Source organism: Vicugna pacos, chromosome X (genome assembly GCF_048564905.1).
Source record: "Vicugna pacos chromosome X, VicPac4, whole genome shotgun sequence".
Taxonomy (NCBI): Eukaryota; Metazoa; Chordata; class Mammalia; order Artiodactyla; family Camelidae; genus Vicugna; species Vicugna pacos.
In genome coordinates, this window is record NC_133023.1 from 9,741,169 (window position 1) to 9,762,041 (window position 20,873).

General features: G+C 53.6%; 2 protein-coding genes and 1 long non-coding RNA gene across 15 annotated transcripts in view; 2 read left to right on the forward strand and 1 right to left on the reverse strand.

Annotated features, from left to right (window-relative positions):
- OFD1 (OFD1 centriole and centriolar satellite protein) overlaps nucleotides 1-803 on the forward strand; it is a 69,334-nt gene extending 68,531 nt beyond the window's left edge. For both annotated transcript variants that reach the window (XM_072956372.1, XM_072956373.1), the window contains exon 23: nucleotides 667-803. Coding sequence is in view for 1 of the 2 variants with exons in the window: in XM_072956373.1 (XP_072812474.1) it covers nucleotides 667-673 (7 nt within the window). In the remaining variant the exon portion in view is untranslated. The remainder of the gene's footprint in view (nucleotides 1-666) is intronic.
- Nucleotides 1-20,873, reverse strand: part of GPM6B (glycoprotein M6B) — a 138,489-nt gene that overhangs the window by 2,481 nt on the left and 115,135 nt on the right. For 3 of the 5 annotated variants that reach the window (XM_072956381.1, XM_072956380.1, XM_072956378.1), the window contains 5 exons: nucleotides 10,562-10,748; nucleotides 10,100-10,256; nucleotides 5,441-5,612; nucleotides 3,514-3,587; nucleotides 2,642-2,707 (listed from right to left, as the gene is read on the reverse strand). In XM_072956381.1, the coding sequence (XP_072812482.1) occupies nucleotides 2,642-2,707; nucleotides 3,514-3,587; nucleotides 5,441-5,612; nucleotides 10,100-10,256; nucleotides 10,562-10,748 (656 nt within the window). Of the gene's footprint in view, nucleotides 1-917; nucleotides 1,174-2,641; nucleotides 2,708-3,513; nucleotides 3,588-5,440; nucleotides 5,613-10,099; nucleotides 10,257-10,561; nucleotides 10,749-20,873 lie in introns of those variants that run through there. The other 2 variants (XM_072956382.1, XM_072956379.1) reach the window with 1 other exon arrangement.
- Nucleotides 1,182-17,925, forward strand: LOC140691915 (uncharacterized). Of its 8 annotated transcripts, none has more exons than XR_012067532.1 (6): nucleotides 1,182-2,514; nucleotides 3,241-5,375; nucleotides 9,993-10,808; nucleotides 12,053-12,171; nucleotides 12,702-12,872; nucleotides 14,483-17,925. It is a non-coding gene; the product is annotated as an uncharacterized lncRNA (long non-coding RNA). The 8 variants fall into 8 exon arrangements; XR_012067537.1 differs by having other exon boundaries at nucleotides 5,262-5,375; XR_012067536.1 differs by lacking the exon at nucleotides 1,182-2,514 and adding an exon at nucleotides 11,657-11,848 and having other exon boundaries at nucleotides 2,723-5,375.

Sequence of the window (20,873 nt, forward strand, 5' to 3'; positions counted from 1 at the left end):
GTTCCCCCAAAGGCCTGAAAGTGTGAACAGTGTGTACTTGGAGTAAATGATATAAAACTACGTATTTAACAGGGGAAAATGAAGTGAATGTCAAGACCAAAATTAAGAACTCTAAGCCAAGCATGCAGTGTCTGCGTTAACACAGGTTTAGCAGTGAAACTACATTTTTCATGTTATAACTGCCGTGACGTCGTTTCACAAAATGCCAGAAATCTTTCTCATGCTTTACAGTTGACGTGGCCAACACTCGTTTCCCGTCTGTTTTCCTCATCTTTCCTGTAAAATCTATGTCTCGAGGTCCTTAGAATTCATGTTTCCTTCTCCACAGATTTGAGACTTTCGGATCCAGGCACAATTTCTCTCCCCATTAAAATCGTACTGAAATCTTCTCTGCAGTTTGAGAAGTGGCTACGAGGAATCAGTTAGCACTCACCCAGACACCCCGCTTTGAACTTACCAATTCTGTGCGCTCTGAAAGGAAGACGGGTGTTGTGTAAAAATAAGACTATGTATAATTCCTTCTTTCCAGAGCTAAGAAATGAGTTATTTTGCTTCCAATTTTCACCTGGCTGCTTGGAGGGGCTTTTATTTGGTCGTGAGCCAGGTAACTAAAAAAAAAAAAGTTTTTTAATCGAATTTAAAATAGATTTCTAAAATGTTTTCCAGGGTCTGACAAGACAGACTCCAGACTGCAATGGTTCCCTTCCACTTCACCTTCAGCACGTGTTTTCCTGTTCGTCCCTGGAACTGGGTATCAAGCGAGTCAAAATAACGGAACATGCAGGTACTCCAGAGTTTACACGCTTCACCTAGAGATGCTGCGCAAAGCTTAAGAAAATGGTTTTTCAGTGGATGCTCACCCAGGTCAGTAAATAACTGACTCCCTGTGGAAATAGCCAGATCTCGTTATGCTGTAGTTCACGTACGGTAAGTCATTTTATTAAATCAACCGCGCGAAATGAGTCGACTAGAGCGATTTACAAATTACTGGAACAAAACTGCAGAAACCTAGACTCTGCTTTAGTCTGGGTGTCAGTGAGATTTCACGCTACTGAGTAGAGCTCTCTAAAGCTCCTATTGGCCTTAGGCAACTTAGAACTTAGTGCAGCAATCTTCCCGACTCTTAAACTTCAAAACCGCATAGTTATATGTAGTGGCCATCATGTAGATCAGCTGGTGGGAGAGAACAGAACAGGACAGTAAGACACAGGCAGTGAGGGCCGGCGCCCTGGTGCTCCTCGCCTCGGGCGGGGCTGGGCGCCGGCTCAGAGCCTAAGGTGGCTCTTTTGTCACATTTCCGCTCACAGGAGGAGCCTTCCCTTCCGGGCCAGCGCGCACACACGCTGCTGGGCGTGTCCCATACACTCTAAGTGCTCTGCCGTCCTCTCAATGCGTTTATGGAAAAGACTGGATGTGTTTAAAGAGTGACGAGAGACAGCTGGCTCGGCAGTAGGAGAAAGATGAGGTGGAGAGCCCTCTCATCTTCCCTAGCCGCCCGCTCAGCAACCAGGCCCAGAGAGCAGGTCACCACCAAGCCGTGACCGGTGCTGCTTTCCCAGCTGGGATGGGACGGGATGATGTCACGGCTGGAAAAGATGGGAAGGGTCTTCTCCGTGCACGTGAGCTTTCCCCTCGCTCTAGCCATCTCAGCTTTCTGGAAGCCCCAAGGCCAGCCCTCCCCCGTTCCACACACACACACGCCTGTGTGGTTGCAGAGTCGGCATCTGTGTCTGCTATAGTCGCTCTGTCACTCCCACATCTGTGCTGGGGCTCAGGCTCGGCCACGGTCACGGCCGTTCAAACAGGCAGAGTGTGGGGAAACACGTGAGTCTCCAGGGTGACACCCTGCCGCCTTCCTGCAGCTCTCAGATTGGAAACAAGTGTCCTTTTTGCAATCTACTTAGTACCCTGGTTTCTGCATTTCTGTGATTTTGCCCTTTAAATATTCCTTCCTCGTGTGCTGAAGGGCAGCCTAGCGTTCCGAGGGCAAGAAGGCTGCGCGGGCTCTGACGTGTGGCGTTGGAGGCGTGCTGCTGGTGGCCGGGAGCCCACTACATACACACTAAAGCTGTCTTTAAACAGGAACAAACTGATCCCTATGGAGCCTTGTTCTGACCAAAAGATATGGTGATGCTGAGGCTGGCAGGAACCGAGCTGTGGTCCCCTGGGAGCAAGGGCTGGGTGCTCGCCCGTTCAGGGTTCAAGGAGACCCTCCAGCACAGAGCTGCTGGGCCCACTAAGGTCCACTGACATGGACAGAGGCCTATATGCGTGTTTCCCGTTGGAAATTAGGATTTGTTGGCAAAGGAATGAGTCATGTCTCACGGGAGCATTTCTCCACGACTGAAGCCATGAAAGGAAGGGCTCAGTGGGCAGCCATGCACCATGCCCTTCCTGTTAACGTGTATCCTGGGGTTGGTACCCTCTCTTCCTTCCACAGCATCCCAATGTCATCACCTACAGTTGATGCCAAAGACTCCCCCACCCTGGTGCTTCCTGCAACCTAGACAGGCGGTAAGTTTGCACAGGGGCGTTTACCCAAGGTCGAGCCCCAGGAGGGATGGCTGGAAGGGAAGCCTCTTGTTAAAGGGACTGCAGGGAAGGGGGGACTACACGGGCCCGTCCCGGGGCCACGACTCACCAGGGCAATGACGGTGGCACCAGCTCCTGCGCAGGCCACGATGAACAGGTGATAGGACATGTAGAACTAGGAAAGAACAGGGCACCGATGTCAGCGTGGTACAGGGAAGGAGAGGGTCTCCACCTTCCCTGGCCACGGCTCCTTCCGTCTCCCTGGGACTGTCCTGGAGGCGGGGTGTGGGCGCATGCGCTTTAGGCCAGGTTCGCAACCCTGGCATCACTTCCTGACGCCCGGGCTGTACCCGCTTAGCAGCCGGGGGCGAGGGCTGTTGGGGGCCTGCCTGTGCGGCCCGGTGGTGAGCCAGTCCAGGTCGTGGCTAGACCCGCTCACCAGCGGGGGTGGGGGGGCGCCCTCATTATTTCTGTAACTCATTGCTTTCCAAAGCACGTTCAGATTCTCTTAGGTACGTCAGTTCCCACTCATGCATTGGGGAATGTTCTTTTATAAACAGTTAGAAAGCAATGCCTGAAAAATATTCTCGGGCCGAGAGCTTTTAAAGCAAAGTGTGCTAGCGTTTACTGCCGACGAAGGATGAGCACGAGATCGGAGCACCTCCCCCTGGAACCCTAAGTGAAATGTACTTTCTGTCCAAATTCCAGGGGATCTTTTCTCTGAAAAGTGGCCTGTGCTCTGTGACACAGGTCCAACTTTGCAAAACTATCTCAAGGTAAAAGAGAAGCCTTTACGTGTACTTTCCAAGATGCAGGACTGGTGCACTCTCAAATCACTGCCACAAGAGAATGCACTCTGATTTAAAGGACCCTCACTCCATGGGCAGGGCCATGTGACAGGGCCCTTTCCTGGGTCACCGACAGCTGCCGGGAGACCTAAGTGCGCGCTGCTCGGCCGGGGCCCCCGCAGGGCGGCTGTACCTCGTTGGTGTTGCAGATGCTCTCGAGGGCGAAGCCGCACATTCTTCCCGGGAAGGCGTTCCAAGGAATGATACCTGCGGGGTGGGTCGCGACAGAACGTGAGTCACACTGCGCCTCCCGCGGCCCGGCTCGCAGTGCGCCCCGCCACCCCGATGCCAGGTCCGAGGCAGTCGCACGCCGAGGCATTCCTCAGCAGTTGAGTAGCGCCCCCCTCCACCCCCGCCACAGAACAAGCTTTTAAGAATAAAAAGTCCCATTTGGACACGAGGGCAAGAGAGTAAAGTCAGTTAGAGAACTGAACAACCCGATTTTTTTCCCCCTACAAATTGTGCTTTGTTGAGTTGAGCTGAGACTGATGAACTGCAGTTCAGCAGCTGGAGGCTGCCTCCTGTTCTGCAGCGTTGCATCCTGCTCAAGGTCAAATCCATTCCCCCGTGAATGTCATGGTCCCTGTCCTCGCTACTCCAGCTCGTTGTCAGTGATCTGCCCCCAGATCGGGTTGGAAATTAGAAGGCTGTGCTCAGAAAGTTTCATGGCAATTGGACAGGGTAATTTATGTTTCTGTTATATAATATGGATTTCTCTCTCGTCAGTTTTTGTGTTTGGCAAGTAGATCAGAAATACTTCTGGATTGAAAATTCAATTGGAAACTTGAAGAAGGAAAACCACGGCCCATGGGGTTCGTCTGTCAGTGCCCCCGGGCCTCCCCTCCGCAGTGACCTCGTCCACTCTGCTGCGGCTCTGTTTGCCGTAGGGGCGTGCCTAGTGTGACACCCGGCTCAAATGCTGCTCCTCCTGGGAGGCAGGAGGCGGATTTAGAAAAAGAAATTCCTTATTCCTTCCATCTTTGCTGTGGCCCAACAGTCAGTCTTAATGCTTCAGAAGGCCGGGAAATGATGGAAGCAGCGATTTGAAACACTGAAGCTTTTTAAAAAATGGTTACTGATGACTAAAAATGTGTAGGAAATATGTAAGAATAGGGAAATGATGTGCATCTTGATAATCATTTACAAAGCCTTTAATAATCAACTTGAGTCTCCAATGTCAGTCTATCATAAAGCACAGTGTGGTTGAGCCTGGGTCTTTATAAGAAGAGACGGGCAGTTTGAGGTGAGCTTTGTAGTATGTTTTGAAGCAAGAATGAAGTAGTCCTGGCCAGAGCAGCTCCGAAAGAACGGTAATTTCCTCTGTAGTTACTGACAAGCTTTATTTACCCGTAGTTGTTTCTGCCAAGAACAGAATTTCCCACCATCCTGGCCAGAAACACTCATTAAATTACCTTCTGTCACTCAACAGGGAAGTCGAATCTGCAGTGACGGACAGGAGGGGCACCGGCCCCCTCGGTGGCTTCTCAGAATAAGCCAACCTTAGCTGCCTCTTGTGAGGACCCCCCTCGTTAGAAAATGAGTTTAGGCGGGTTTCCAACAGCTGGCTTCTGCAGAATACCTTCTGCTGACTGTAAGATACGGCTGAACTGTATGTTCTCTCTTTCTGTATTAAGCAATTGGGCATTGTTTAAAAAGGCCTGATTCGAAGAGTTGGATGTGCAAACGAATTGGTTTGTATACTGCCCCCCATATTGTGGATGGGACAAAAGCAAAGAAATTCAAGGAAAAATATGGATCTTTTCATAGTTGCTATCCAGATGTCTTTTTTTTTTAACTGAACTGCATTATAAAGCAGCTTTAAATTATATTTTCAGGTATGTAGTAAAAGAAACTATAACAATTTTGAATGACATTTTTTAGGCCCTAAGAGCCTCAAGTGATGTTTTCATCCAGAAAATGGGGCGTTTGGAAGGAAAGAAAATCAACTCTTCTAACAGAGTGGAAGATGCCGACCCTGGAGCAGACGCCCATGGAGTAAGTAAGGGCTCGACCTCCGCACCCGAGGGTGACACGTCATCCAGGGCGCTAGAGGGAAGTACCGTATTGCCGGATGTCCACGCAGATCTGCTCCACCGCGGCCGTCCCGTTGGTCTGGGGAGACTTGATGACCTCACAGGTCGACCATATGTTGTAGAACATAAACACGGGCACCGCAGAGAAACCAAACACGCCCAGCCAGGCCACTCCCAGCACGTAGGTGAGGAAGACGAACTAGCAGAAAATGAGCAGGGGAAAGAATGGTCACCCACCGGGGCCGGGCGCACCCCCGAGGAGGAACGATGATGCATTTGTGGCCAAGGCTGAACTTTAGGGGTGCGGGCAGAGCACAGCCCGGGCCACAGTAGGGACCAGGGAGCAGAGAAGCGCGGGCTGGCGGGTGCAGCCGGAGGTGGCGCTCTCCAGAGTCATGGGATCGGGGATGTTACTGCAGAAGCCACTCCACGGACTGTCTGCAGGTCCCTCTTGTAGCAAAGACATGAGACCTTAAGAGATGACCTCCTTCTCCCAAGGTCACAGAGCTAGTGCCAGGGCCTCCTCCTGGCCCTCGTACACATCACTCAGTTCCCCCACTTAGTACGGGTTTGTGGCTGGATGCGTTCACGGGCCCCTGAATTCTACCTTCATACCAGTTTCCCACATTAGAGAGAGAGAGAGGTACGTAACAGCAATTGTTCCTGGAAGCCCTTTGTCCAAAGACATTGCTAGTTTCCAGATCGAGGGAAATGACTGAAGTGCAACAGCTACTCAAACCTTTCTTAAAAGCTTACAGCAGCCTGGATGGAACACAAGCTTAACCCACAGTGAATCTGATAAAAGTAATCATTTCCCTCCCTCTACTATTGGTTTTTAATCAGCTGTCAGACCCACAGCAGTGTAAGGAGGAGCGCGGGGAGCACGGGGGAGGAGGGAAGGAGGGCGGGAAGAGGAAGAGAGGAGAGAAGAGAGAGAGAGGCCTGCCTCTCTGCCTCTCTGCCTCTCTGCCTCTCTGCCTCTCTGCCTCTCTGCCTCTCTGCCTCTCTGCCTCTCTGCCTCTCTGCCTCTCTGCCTCTCTGCCTCTCTGCCTCTCTGCCTCTCTGCCTCTCTGCCTCTCTGCCTCTCTGCCTCTCTGCCTCTCTGCCTCTCTGCCTCTCTGCCTCTCTGCCTCTCTGCCTCTCTGCCTCTCTGCCTCTCTGCCTCTCTGCCTCTCTGCCTCTCTGCCTCTCTGCCTCTCTGCCTCTCTGCCTCTCTGCCTCTCTGCCTCTCTGCCTCTCTGCCTCTCTGCCTCTCTGCCTCTCTGCCTCTCTGCCTCTCTGCCTCTCTGCCTCTCTGCCTCTCTGCCTCTCTGCCTCTCTGCCTCTCTGCCTCTCTGCCTCTCTGCCTCTCTGCCTCTCTGCCTCTCTGCCTCTCTGCCTCTCTGCCTCTCTGCCTCTCTGCCTCTCTGCCTCTCTGCCTCTCTGCCTCTCTGCCTCTCTGCCTCTCTGCCTCTCTGCCTCTCTGCCTCTCTGCCTCTCTGCCTCTCTGCCTCTCTGCCTCTCTGCCTCTCTGCCTCTCTGCCTCTCTGCCTCTCTGCCTCTCTGCCTCTCTGCCTCTCTGCCTCTCTGCCTCTCTGCCTCTCTGCCTCTCTGCCTCTCTGCCTCTCTGCCTCTCTGCCTCTCTGCCTCTCTGCCTCTCTGCCTCTCTGCCTCTCTGCCTCTCTGCCTCTCTGCCTCTCTGCCTCTCTGCCTCTCTGCCTCTCTGCCTCTCTGCCTCTCTGCCTCTCTGCCTCTCTGCCTCTCTGCCTCTCTGCCTCTCTGCCTCTCTGCCTCTCTGCCTCTCTGCCTCTCTGCCTCTCTGCCTCTCTGCCTCTCTGCCTCTCTGCCTCTCTGCCTCTCTGCCTCTCTGCCTCTCTGCCTCTCTGCCTCTCTGCCTCTCTGCCTCTCTGCCTCTCTGCCTCTCTGCCTCTCTGCCTCTCTGCCTCTCTGCCTCTCTGCCTCTCTGCCTCTCTGCCTCTCTGCCTCTCTGCCTCTCTGCCTCTCTGCCTCTCTGCCTCTCTGCCTCTCTGCCTCTCTGCCTCTCTGCCTCTCTGCCTCTCTGCCTCTCTGCCTCTCTGCCTCTCTGCCTCTCTGCCTCTCTGCCTCTCTGCCTCTCTGCCTCTCTGCCTCTCTGCCTCTCTGCCTCTCTGCCTCTCTGCCTCTCTGCCTCTCTGCCTCTCTGCCTCTCTGCCTCTCTGCCTCTCTGCCTCTCTGCCTCTCTGCCTCTCTGCCTCTCTGCCTCTCTGCCTCTCTGCCTCTCTGCCTCTCTGCCTCTCTGCCTCTCTGCCTCTCTGCCTCTCTGCCTCTCTGCCTCTCTGCCTCTCTGCCTCTCTGCCTCTCTGCCTCTCTGCCTCTCTGCCTCTCTGCCTCTCTGCCTCTCTGCCTCTCTGCCTCTCTGCCTCTCTGCCTCTCTGCCTCTCTGCCTCTCTGCCTCTCTGCCTCTCTGCCTCTCTGCCTCTCTGCCTCTCTGCCTCTCTGCCTCTCTGCCTCTCTGCCTCTCTGCCTCTCTGCCTCTCTGCCTCTCTGCCTCTCTGCCTCTCTGCCTCTCTGCCTCTCTGCCTCTCTGCCTCTCTGCCTCTCTGCCTCTCTGCCTCTCTGCCTCTCTGCCTCTCTGCCTCTCTGCCTCTCTGCCTCTCTGCCTCTCTGCCTCTCTGCCTCTCTGCCTCTCTGCCTCTCTGCCTCTCTGCCTCTCTGCCTCTCTGCCTCTCTGCCTCTCTGCCTCTCTGCCTCTCTGCCTCTCTGCCTCTCTGCCTCTCTGCCTCTCTGCCTCTCTGCCTCTCTGCCTCTCTGCCTCTCTGCCTCTCTGCCTCTCTGCCTCTCTGCCTCTCTGCCTCTCTGCCTCTCTGCCTCTCTGCCTCTCTGCCTCTCTGCCTCTCTGCCTCTCTGCCTCTCTGCCTCTCTGCCTCTCTGCCTCTCTGCCTCTCTGCCTCTCTGCCTCTCTGCCTCTCTGCCTCTCTGCCTCTCTGCCTCTCTGCCTCTCTGCCTCTCTGCCTCTCTGCCTCTCTGCCTCTCTGCCTCTCTGCCTCTCTGCCTCTCTGCCTCTCTGCCTCTCTGCCTCTCTGCCTCTCTGCCTCTCTGCCTCTCTGCCTCTCTGCCTCTCTGCCTCTCTGCCTCTCTGCCTCTCTGCCTCTCTGCCTCTCTGCCTCTCTGCCTCTCTGCCTCTCTGCCTCTCTGCCTCTCTGCCTCTCTGCCTCTCTGCCTCTCTGCCTCTCTGCCTCTCTGCCTCTCTGCCTCTCTGCCTCTCTGCCTCTCTGCCTCTCTGCCTCTCTGCCTCTCTGCCTCTCTGCCTCTCTGCCTCTCTGCCTCTCTGCCTCTCTGCCTCTCTGCCTCTCTGCCTCTCTGCCTCTCTGCCTCTCTGCCTCTCTGCCTCTCTGCCTCTCTGCCTCTCTGCCTCTCTGCCTCTCTGCCTCTCTGCCTCTCTGCCTCTCTGCCTCTCTGCCTCTCTGCCTCTCTGCCTCTCTGCCTCTCTGCCTCTCTGCCTCTCTGCCTCTCTGCCTCTCTGCCTCTCTGCCTCTCTGCCTCTCTGCCTCTCTGCCTCTCTGCCTCTCTGCCTCTCTGCCTCTCTGCCTCTCTGCCTCTCTGCCTCTCTGCCTCTCTGCCTCTCTGCCTCTCTGCCTCTCTGCCTCTCTGCCTCTCTGCCTCTCTGCCTCTCTGCCTCTCTGCCTCTCTGCCTCTCTGCCTCTCTGCCTCTCTGCCTCTCTGCCTCTCTGCCTCTCTGCCTCTCTGCCTCTCTGCCTCTCTGCCTCTCTGCCTCTCTGCCTCTCTGCCTCTCTGCCTCTCTGCCTCTCTGCCTCTCTGCCTCTCTGCCTCTCTGCCTCTCTGCCTCTCTGCCTCTCTGCCTCTCTGCCTCTCTGCCTCTCTGCCTCTCTGCCTCTCTGCCTCTCTGCCTCTCTGCCTCTCTGCCTCTCTGCCTCTCTGCCTCTCTGCCTCTCTGCCTCTCTGCCTCTCTGCCTCTCTGCCTCTCTGCCTCTCTGCCTCTCTGCCTCTCTGCCTCTCTGCCTCTCTGCCTCTCTGCCTCTCTGCCTCTCTGCCTCTCTGCCTCTCTGCCTCTCTGCCTCTCTGCCTCTCTGCCTCTCTGCCTCTCTGCCTCTCTGCCTCTCTGCCTCTCTGCCTCTCTGCCTCTCTGCCTCTCTGCCTGCCTTAGGGCTTGAACCTACAACCTCCTGCTTCCTAGCTCTAGCTCTCTACCCCTGACCTACAGGCTCTCGCTAGTTACCTGAGTTTCCCCTCACTCACCTTTATCTCCTCAACTGACGAAGGATGCTGAATCCCTGGTGCCTCAGCCTGGGTTGCAGGTGAGGAGCCAGGGACCCAGCATCCTCCCTCAGCTGGGGGAGATAAACCTGACTTGACTCGGGGAAACTGAGGTAGCTAGCGAGAGCCTGGAGCTCAGGGGCAGAGAGCAGGGCTGGCAAGCAGGAGGTCCTGGGTTCAAGCCCCGGGGAAGGACAGAGGAGTTTTTGCTGGAGGCAGAAAGCAAATTCCATTTTTAGATACGTGCAGTGAGACTGCTACCTACATTTCTAACTTGCTATCTGTGCTTATGAAATTTCCCCAAAGCTCTGAATTAATTAACTTAGGAGTCTGCTTTCCCCCACAGCACTTCCATCACGGACTGTCAGCGGACTTTTAGCAGACACAGAGGGACACACAGAAGACGGCTGTGGGCGCACCCCGGTCAAGCAGGCATCAGGGACACGCACGCACCATGCCACTGATGCAGCGGCCGCAGGCGGTGGTCTTGAACTCCCCGTGCAGCTCCTTCACGGCGCTCGTGGTGTAGAAGCCCTCCGCCAGCAGGATGATCCCGTACAGGAAGAAGAAGGACGCGATTCCGTAGATGACGTACTGCATCAGCTGGATTCTGGGGAAGGAAGCAGGTCCCGCGCCGTTATGTTCCGTGCGTCACTAACAGATGTTTTTGGCCTCCGAAGGGAGGCCACGAAGGTGGCAGCACCGCCGCGCCCTCCGCTGTGATTGGCAGCCCTGCCCCACGGGAGAGCCCGCCCTAGGTCCCACGGGCCTGCGGCGCCCTGGGCGCTCTTTCCCGCTGCTGTCTGCAGTCTGTGAGCGTGACTGGAAAGCTCTCCACCCAACAGGCACACTTCTTGAAAGCCCCCTGGGGTGGTCGCCTTTCAAACCCCTCTTCAAAGGGCAGCAGGAACTTACACCTCGCTCAGCAGGGCGTGGTCACTGGCGTTGGTGGAGAAGTGCTGCTCGAGGATGGCCACGGTGCCCGCCAGAGCCACGTGGCCGCAGCCGCAGAACAGGGCGACGCCGGAGAAGCAGAGGATGGTGGCCACCAGGGACGCGTAGGGGACTCCCCCCAGACACTTGATGCAGCACTCGAAGCAGCCTGGGCCCGGAGGAGAGAGAGCGCACCCGTTACGCACCGGAGGCCTTCCTGAGCCCGCAGGTGAGCAGAGGCAGCTGAGTCCCGCGCCCTCCCTCGCGCGCTCCCGGGGCCCGCGGCGGGGTCGGGGGCCTGGGGCTCCCCTGCTCGGGCCGCGCGGGGCAGCGGCCGCCGGACGCACAGCCAGACGAGCTCGCGGTCTGCAGCTTCCGGGCTGACCTGGGCTCGGGGGAGGGACACCGAGGAGCCCACGTCCCACTCAGGCAGCCAGGAAGGCGGCAGCGAGGCGAAGCCACCGCACGCCGCCCGCCCCCCCCCCCCCCGGCCCCTGCCCTGCTGTGACAGCCGCGGGCAGGGGATGGCAGCGACCGCACGGCGGTCGCTTTGGAAAGCTGGTGGGCGTTTTGTCACCTCGCGGCGCGAGCTCACCGAGGCACACTCGTCGGGGTCCGCCACTCCGGCCCCGATCGCGTCCGTGTCGGACAGCCCCTCACCCCCCAGGCCAGGCAGCTCCAGCTGTTGGGTCCCAGGCCTCCCCCAGCCCGCCGCCTCGGCTTCCACCCGCCCCCTGGACACGCACGTGCAGAGGAAGGACCCAAAACTGGCGGGTGGCACTTAAGGACTTAAGGAGGGAAAAGGAACAGAAGGGGAAAACACAAAAAGGACAAAATGAGTATCCATGAAGTGAAATGAAGGAGAGAGCCACACTTCACTCTTCATTCTTCAGGAGAATAACACTTTCGGTCACTGTGAAGACAGACTTTGCTTGGAGATGTCTGTAAAGACCTCCCCAGGGGCAGGGCCAGGTGACATTTTCAGTTCAGAGACATGTACGTTTCAGGAGGGCAGTGCTGGCCTCGGGCTGATGTCAGTACCTCTCCTGACCTCCCATCCCTGTTTCTATCATCCAGACCCTTAAGTAAGTGGCGTGGCAGGGAACGCGAACTCTGAACACATCATGACGTTTAGCAGCAGTCAAGAGCAGCGTGTCACTTCGGGGCAAGCGCGTTAAGTGGCTACATTTCTGTCCCCGACGTGGCCTTCACGGTGCACAGGGACTGACTACCCAGCGTGCAACACTGCAGACAGGCTTCACCATTACTGTGAGCATCCCATTCTAAACTAGCATGTGCCTCGACCTACCCCAAGAGGTGTCCACAAACACCACCCGATCTCTCTCCAGTTCTCTGGGAAACAAAACCCGTCAGGCCTTCCTAAGAAAGTGTGCATCCTTTCATTTCAAAACATGACCAGCTCTTCTCATGAAGACCAATCTCCCTGACTTACTTATTAACTCCCTAAAATAGGAACTAGCGCACACAGCACAGCTCAAGTTCACCAGCAAGTCCATCCCCAAGAGACCTGTGTGAACGAGGACGACGGAGGTCAACCTTACCTCGTCCTAGGACCTGGGGGCTGAAGAGAGGTGAGAGGAACACAAGTCCAAATTCTCCCCAGGCTCCCAAACCAAGAGAGACGAAAATCCCTGCCCTGGATGTGTCCCATTACAGAAAGGGACAAGAGACCTGTATGTGTTGTGCCATTCGCCACCTCCCCCATTCTCAGCCTCCATGATGAAGTTAGGAACAAGATGAAGGCCTGCTTCCCTCGCTAATGAAGTTACATCTGGTCCTCATTGGAGGGAGATGTGGGGCCTTGAGACTCTGCTGTCCAACATGCTGGCTACTAGGCACATGTGGCTACTTAGATAATTTTTAAAAAACTCAAAAATTCAATTCCTCAGGTGCACTAGCCACATTTCACATGCTCAAAAGCCACGTGTGCTGGTGGCCACCATACTTGACAGGGCGGGTACAGAACAGTCTGTCACTGCTGAGCACTGCTGTGGAAGATGTACTGAGACTTGCCACATAGTCGAGTTTCTGTGCCATGACTTAGTTCGAACTGAGTTTCACTTTGCATTTCAGTAATTCGGTCCTTTGTGGTGATCGACAGGGTAGGAAGCACTGGGCCTGGCACTGGGACTACAAATGCAACGGGAGGCCTCTTACTTGCCTTCAAGGAGATGAGTCTAACGCTGCAGGCAGACAAGTCACAGAACTCCTAGAGCACAGCGTGACGAGCACCAAGACATGGACTGCCAGAGAGCCAGCGGATGGCGGGCAGGTAAGGAGGACAGACAGAGGGACGGGAGGACACATAAAAGTCATACTGGACAGGGCTCGGGAAAGGCTGCCTACAGAAGGACCTAGCGTGCAGAATGCATACGCAGCTGCCACGGGGGTACAGATACCTAATCTGAGAAAATACTGATTCCTTTCTGAATAGTTCTGGTGTCTGTGCACTTTAATAAACCCACATCCTTCCTCATCCTCTGAGTTAGGGTTAGGTCTTACAGCATAGCACAACTTGCCCTTTAACCACAGAACTCATCCTTCCACATCCACAGTTGCCACTTCACAGCAGTCTTTCATCCGGAGGGTTAGAGCATTCTGCCGCTTTCAAAGGAAATATCACAGCTGTTCCCTGGCTAAAAAGACAGATGGGGTTAGAAGAACAATGCTGCTCGGTCCCCAGTTCATCACTAGATCAGGCCTCAAGTTTCCCTTCAATTTCTCTCTCCCATGGACTTCAGACACCCCATGCTGTGAGGCTGGTTTTAGAACAGCAGGGAAAACCACGGACTCAAAAACTTGTGGGAATCACGTCAATGAACCATACTCTCTCAGCAGACGCCAAGGCTCTTAGGTTTTCCAGCAGATGGTTTTCTTTGTGAATATACAACTCCTCTGGCTCTGGTAGAACAGAAGTCACCATATTGCTCAGTCTTGTTCCACATGCACTGATCAACCTTTAACAGACCCTGCCGGCCAATGTGAGCAGAAATACAATGTGGGACACTTACAGGAAAATATACCGCTCCATACAGAGCTGCTTCTAGCTTGGTTGACCAGTTACCCGCAGGGCGAAAACTGCACACGGGGTGGGCAGCCATCTCTAAATGGGTCCCTTCCCGCTGTGCCCTCCATGTTAAGTCTAGAAGCCATCTCTACCACGGCTGTGTAAGGTCTCTCTGAACACTGGGCAGTTGGGTCATACACTACACTTACCCCAGAGACACTGAAATTGCTGCAAAAAGTAAGAAAAGCCTACATGTTTCCAAAGTACGGTATCAGTACTGTCAGTGTCCTCACGGTAACAACCTTTCTGCCCTGCAAAGCATGCAGGTCAGTATGTGGCAGAGGTGCTGGCGGTGGCCATGACGATGCTGTGTGTTCAGGCCGGCCTCACAGGCTCACGGGGCCCCGCGCCTACTACCGCGCTCTGCTATTGCCGTCTTGACATTCTTCTTAATAATTTTTGAAGAAGGGTGTCTGATTTTTCACTTTTGCACCGAGCCTGCAAATTACGGACCCAGTCCTGGGTGCATTCGTGTCAGAGGAGTCCGTAGGGGATCTAACACCTTCGGGTGTGCACGGTAGCCTTAGCTCTACTTCACAATGTTGGGTAGAAATACAGCCTAGCACATCATCCTGACTACAGCGATCATCACGCTGCATCAAGGGACTACCATGTGCTAGAGGGAAAGGCCTGCCGTGCACTCGGGGACGGGGTAGCCGTCAGCCACTGCAGGCCCCACCGCATAGTCAACGCTCCAAGTTCTCCTAGCCCGGAGGTGGGCAAGCTACAGCCTGCGTTTTTGTAACTAAAGTTTTCTTGGAACATGGTTTACCCCACTCATTTACAAATCGTCTCTGCCTATTTCTGTCCCACAGTGGCAGAGTTGAGTCGCTGTCACAGAGAGCATGTGGCTTACAAAGCCTGAAATGGTTACCCTTGGAGAGAGAAAGTGTGCAGACCCAGATCTGGAAACCCTGCTATTCAGAGTGTGGTCCGAGGACCAGCTGCATCAGCGTCACCTATGAATGTATTAAATGTGCAAATTCTTGGGTCCCACCCCGGAAGAACTGAATCAGAAAGTTGAGGTGGCGGGGTAGACCCAGTCATCTGTTTTCACAAGCCTTCTGGACAATTTCTCACGTAGGCGCGAATCTGAGAACCACTGTCTTAAAGAATCACACGGCCATTCCACCTGCTTTGGCCATTCCACCTGCTTCCTTTGATGACCAGGCAAATTCCGCGACAGTGAAAACCTATCTCCACGAAACAATTCCTGGCTTCTGGCCAAGATGGAGTATCAAGGACCTAGTTTATCCTCTTGCCCGAAACAACAACAAGGCGAACAATACCTACGAAACGATGGCCTTCCAGATACCAGGCATCGGGCTGTGAAGACCCACCCATGGCGAGTGAGGCCGTTATTACAGTGATTCTCAACAGAACCAAAGAATCCACACCCAGTGACCCATAACTCATTCTGAAGACGCGGCTGGCACAGGGTCCTCTGAAGGCGCAGCTCGGCTCCCCTGACCAAGAGCAGCTCTTCCCCACAACCTTGCTGGGACCGTCCGCTCCGGTCCTGAGGCCTCCTAAAGGCTGTGTTGCATTGCGGCTGTCCGTTCAGCAGGGTAAGGGACACGGGTGAGGATGACAGCAGGCGGAGGGAGGGAGCAGCTGTCCGTCCATTCAGTTATTCCATTTCATTCACTCAATCAGTGAACATTCCATGCTCATCGAAGTGTCTTTGATGCCCCCAGCACCGGGCTGGACGCCGGGGACTCAGCGGCGCGCTAGCACGGGCGTGGTCTACACTCTGATGGAGTTTCCCGTCTCTGGGGAGACAGACATTAGCCAGGTGGTCCTGAGCTCAGAAGAGCTAGAGGAGCAAAGCACGGGGACTGACTGAGGCTTCCGGAGGGGAACCGGGGACGGGTTCCACCCCTTAGATTCGAAGGCTGAGTCTGAGTTCATCAGACACAGTGAGAGACGGATGGGCTAGAGAGGGTGGTCCAGGACGCAGGAACAGGAACAGAAGCTCCGTGGTGGAAAGAGCACGGCGCTCTCCCGGGCACGGAAGGAGCCCGAACAGAGGGCGGGCTCAGTGCGGGCGGGGCCGGGAAGGGTCTAGTGGAGCCAGACCCACCCAGGGCTTTCCAGGCCGCCCGAAGGAGTCTGGACTTCATCCTCTGGATCCTGTGAGGCCACTGAGCGCCGTTAGCCACGAGGAAGAGGCTGGGGTTGTCCGAGATCCCCCTGGCTGACGTGACGGGCACACAGTGCACGTGCAGGCGAGGAGGCGCTCGCCGCGATGGTTCAGAAGTGGGCAGGTGCTTGGACCGGGGCCGAGGCAGCGGAAGAGGAAGACAGTGACGCGTCAGAGAGAGCTTTCCTGAGTACCACGGACGACTCCTCACTTTCTGCACCTAGACCCCGCGGGTGCTGTGGTGTTCCTGAGCTGCGGTTGACCCAGGAGGGCGAGGCTGTGAGGACAAAGACGCTGAGCTGACTTTCAGACACGGTGAGTTGCAGGTGACTGGAGGCCGGCTGAAGGGAGGGTTTCTGGTAGGCGAGTGGCTATACGGCTCTGCAGGTCGGAAGTGCTGGTGTTGGGTGCTATCAGCCCCTCCTGGACAGCGATGAAAACTTCCTGCGGTCAAGGATGCGTGAGTGCATCACTGATCAGGTCAAAGTGCTTCAGACCCTCTGCTTTGCAAAGTAAGGTCCTTGGACAAGCAGCACGAGCTTGGGGGAGACAGCACTTTGGGCCGCGTCCCAGACTAGCTGACTCCGCATCTGCACCTTAACAAGCCCCCCGGGGCGCACAGTAGAGTCTGAGAGGCCCATCTCTAGCCCCCAGCCCGGGCTTCCCACGCTCAGGTGTGGCGTCCTGAGTGCATAGGAAGGGCCTGTTTTTGCGTTCACCCCTGTTTGGTGTTTCCCCCTTAGGAGGCGGCCCGCTGGGCTTGGCCGTTACTCTCGCCACTTGCAAATCACAAGGCAAGTTCCAGGGGCGGCAACAAAGAAAAACAAAATGTTCCAAAGCTGTTCAGCTGTCTTGAAAAGACAGCAAGTAGAGTGTGGTTTTTTTTTCTTCTCTAAGACAAGCAAGCACTGTGAACCTCAGAATGTTTCACATCAAAGATGCTTTAGTGCAATACCATAGGTAGGGTCTGAGGAAACAGACCTGTAAGCCCCCTCCTCATACAGACAGACGGCCTGGATCTGCGCGTCAGACTGTCCCCAGCATGAGAAGTCACAGGCCAGGCTGCTGCTTCTGCACAGGGAGGTGGTACTGAGCATCAACACGGCACCAGATGTTAGAAGTTGATGCCAGTTATGGAAGGTGAACGCTTCCCTTGGGCGCTCCCGTAAATCCACAGACTGACTTTTCCCAAGCTTCAAACCAGTTATGACTACGCTGGGTAACGGGAACCAGACAGAAAAGGCAAGGAAAGTAGTTTTTGGATAACTGAACTACTCACCAAAAAAAAAAAAAAAAAAAAAAAACAAAAAAACCCCCACCAAACCTCAGTGCTCAGCTTTCTAGTATATTTTACTCCTAATTCTCAATACCTCTCACCACCACCACCCCTCCACATGCTGTCAGGTCAGTGTCTTCAGCCCTCCTGGAGCCGGGCTCTGCGGCTACAGAGAATTTTCGCTTTTGATTCATACAAAAACTCCAGTGTGCCTTAGCCGAAGACAGTTTAAAAATACACCACACAGTAGGGAGAGAAAAATGCGCATCAGTGCCTCTTGCTCTCAATGGCCATTTTGTCTCCAGCATCTCTAGAACCTTTTGTGCAGAACGACAGAATAAAACATGTTTTGTCCTCGGGCTTGCGGATGGCCGTTGCCATGGCTCTGAGTTCATAATGGCCCAGTGATTTGCCCCAAGTTGTCTGTGATCCTGGCTGCAGATTTAAAGCTGCCTCAGAAGAAGGGCCCGGCCAGCAGCCACAAGGGCTCGAATTCTTCCCCAGGGAATGAATGTCTCTCTCCCTCTCTCCCTCTCTCTCTCCCTCTCTCTCTCCCTCCCTCTCTCTCTCCCTCTCTCGCTCTCTCTCGCTCTCTCTCGCTCTCTCTCGCTCTCTCTCGCTCTCTCTCTCTCTCTCTCACACACACACACACACACCCCTGATCCACAAAATGAAACAGAAAAGGAGAAATAACCAAGGTCGGCAACTTTCAAACAATCAGCAACAGGCAAATGGAGGTGGAGAGCATCCTCCTTAAAAGAAACAGAACTGGATGTCAGCCAAGACGCCTCTGCTTCGGAGACGGCTTCCGCAGCACTTCTCAACGGGGGGGGGGGGGGGGGGGGGGGTGGTGACTGTGCCCCCTTAGGGGACACTTCGGCAATGTATGGAGACACTTTTAGTTGTCACCACTAGTGAAGGGGGGGTGCTCCCGGCTCTAGTGCGTGGAGGCCAGGGATGCTGTTCAACATCCTACACTGTGCAGGACAGTCACTCACAACCCGGCTGTCAAGAGCACACGCGTGCGCACACACGCTCAATAATGCTCAGATCAGCGGTTTTCAACTGGGGACGATCTTGCCCCGCAGGGAACATGTGGAGACATTATCAGTCATCGCAACTGGGCGGGCGTTACTGGCATGTAGCGCACAGAAGCGAAAGATGCTGCTAAACAACCCCCAGTGGACAGGACAGCCCCCACCCCACAAAGATGGCGGGGAATGCATGCTGTCAAGGGTGAGGGGCCCCCTTCCAAGGCTACCATGTGCCATCCTGGTCTGAGACACCACTGTTACAGCCAAATCCCACAATTTAAAAAAAAAAGCTTAAAAAATCTGACTTTGTTTACAAAATATTACAGAGCAAAAGTTCTCCAACTTTGCTACAGAAGAGAATTGCCTGGAGCACATTTGAAAACCCCGATGCCCAGACTTCACCACAGACCCATTAAATCAGCATTTCTTGGGGGTGGGACTTGGGCATTAGACGTTTGGCTGAAAAACAGAAGCCCCCTAGGTGACTGTAATGAGCACCCACGTTGGTGAACAGTGCAGGCGTCAACAAACTGGTCCATGAGCCAAACAGCCCTCCACCTGGCCTGCAACCCAAGAATGCTTCTGTACATTTCTAAATGATCTACAAAAACAGACCTCAAAGAAGACTTCTTTTGTGACATACGTATATGGAATTCAAATCTGTGTCCATAAATAAGGTTTTCTTTGCTGCTGTCATGGTTTCCTTTGCTATACGAACAGAAATAAAGTCTTACTGGAACACAGCCGACCTCACTCCTTCATGTACTGAGTGTGGCTATTTTCAAGTTGCAAAGGCAGCGGTGCGTAGTTGCCAAATATTTACCATCTGGTCTTTTACAGGAAAAGTCTGCGGCCTCCATTAAAGAGAAACTGGTTCCCCAACTTTAAGGTGCATGTATGTTCCCTGGGGATCCCATCAAAAGGCAGATTCCATTTAGGCAGAGAACAGAGGCTCTCCAAGGGGGAATCTGTGCAGCCCTGAGAGACCCTGAGGCTCTTTCAGGAGTTCTGCGAGGCCCAAACTGCCTTGGTCACAGCGCCAGATGTTATTGACTTTCGTTCGGTGTTGACATTTGCAGAGTAAACCTGCCGATGGCTCGGCGCGAATCAGGCAGCGGCACCACGCACTCCCGGCCAAAAGTACATAAATAACAGACAGCTTCACTTAAAACTCTCCTCGACGCAGTACAACATTACCTTGAATGAAGCGGAAGCCCTGAGTACACACCTTTTGAAAACTCTGTGTGATGAAACGAGAAGGATGTCTACAGCATTTCGGGTGCCTACCACAGCACGCCGAAGGGTTCTCGTGTCATTGACTTACAAGCTGAACTAGCACCAGTTTTTCTTTTTTGGTGGAACAACCTTTTTTTTTTTTTTAAAGAATGACTAACAAGCTATAGTTATTAAGACTTGGGGAGAAGACATAAAGATGGCCAACAGGCACATGAAAAGATGTTCAGCATCACCAATCATCACAGAAATGCAAATCAACACCACAAGGAGAGGCCACCTCACGCCTGTTAGAATGGCTATTATCCAAAAGGCAGCAAATAATGAGCGTAGGCAAGAATGTGGAGCAAAGGGAACCCTTGTGCACTTTCTTAACTGATACAGCCACTTCGGAAAACGATGTTTGTATGTTCTTTCTTTGGATAAACAACCAGAAGTAAAATAGCTTTGGTCTTATTGGTAATTCTATTCTTAATTTTTTGAGGAATCACCATACTAATTTGTAAAGACACCAACACCTCTATGTTCACTGCACCATTATTTATAATTGCCAAGACACAGCAACAACCTCAGTGCCTACTGATGGATGAACAGATAAAGAAGACATGATATACATACATATACATACACACACACAACGAAATACTACTCAGCTATAAAAAGAATGAATTCCTGCCATTTACAACAAGACAGATGGACCTTGACAGCATTATGCCAAGTGAGATAAGTCAGAGAAAGACAAATGCCATATGATTTCACTCACATGTGCAATATGAAAAGAACAACTCATAGATACAGAGAACAGAGTAGTTACCAGAAGGGAAGGGGACTGGGGGTTGCGTGAAATGGGTCAAAGGGGTCAACTGTCTGGTGATGGATGACAACTAGACACATGGTAGTGATCACCCTAAAGGATATGCAGACGCTGAACTACGATGCTGTACTTGACATGTTATATATACACCCACACACACATATACATACATGCATACACACACCAGGTAGGCTTGGGCACATGGCAAAATGGTTTTCAAAAATGATCTAAATGAGCTTGTCCCTTCAAAGAAAACAACTCATAATATCTGTTGCCAATCAATTTTCGAAAACTTCCACCTGTGATTGATAGTGAAAGTTCCAGCTTCCCAGGACTGACAAGACTGCTTGATGAAACTGGTGGTGACATTAATGCCTGGGTCTTTCTGAACATGGTATAATGAAATGTGTCAATGCCTGGAAGATGTGCATAACTCAGAGAACCTCTATTTTCCAAATGACCGATATGTGATGTTACAGAATCATTCTGGAATACACTGCCAGAGTGCAAAAGAGAGCAACAGATTTTACTGGAACAGAATACAAAAAGTTCGTAGATATGATTTCAGATTCCACATTATAAATTATCTTTAAAACACTACCACTTGCTGGATTTCGGGGTATTATCAAGGAAGAGTTCCACAAACACATGAAAAGGCCATTAAAACTCTTCTCTCTTCAGCCACATATCTGTGAAAGATGCAGTT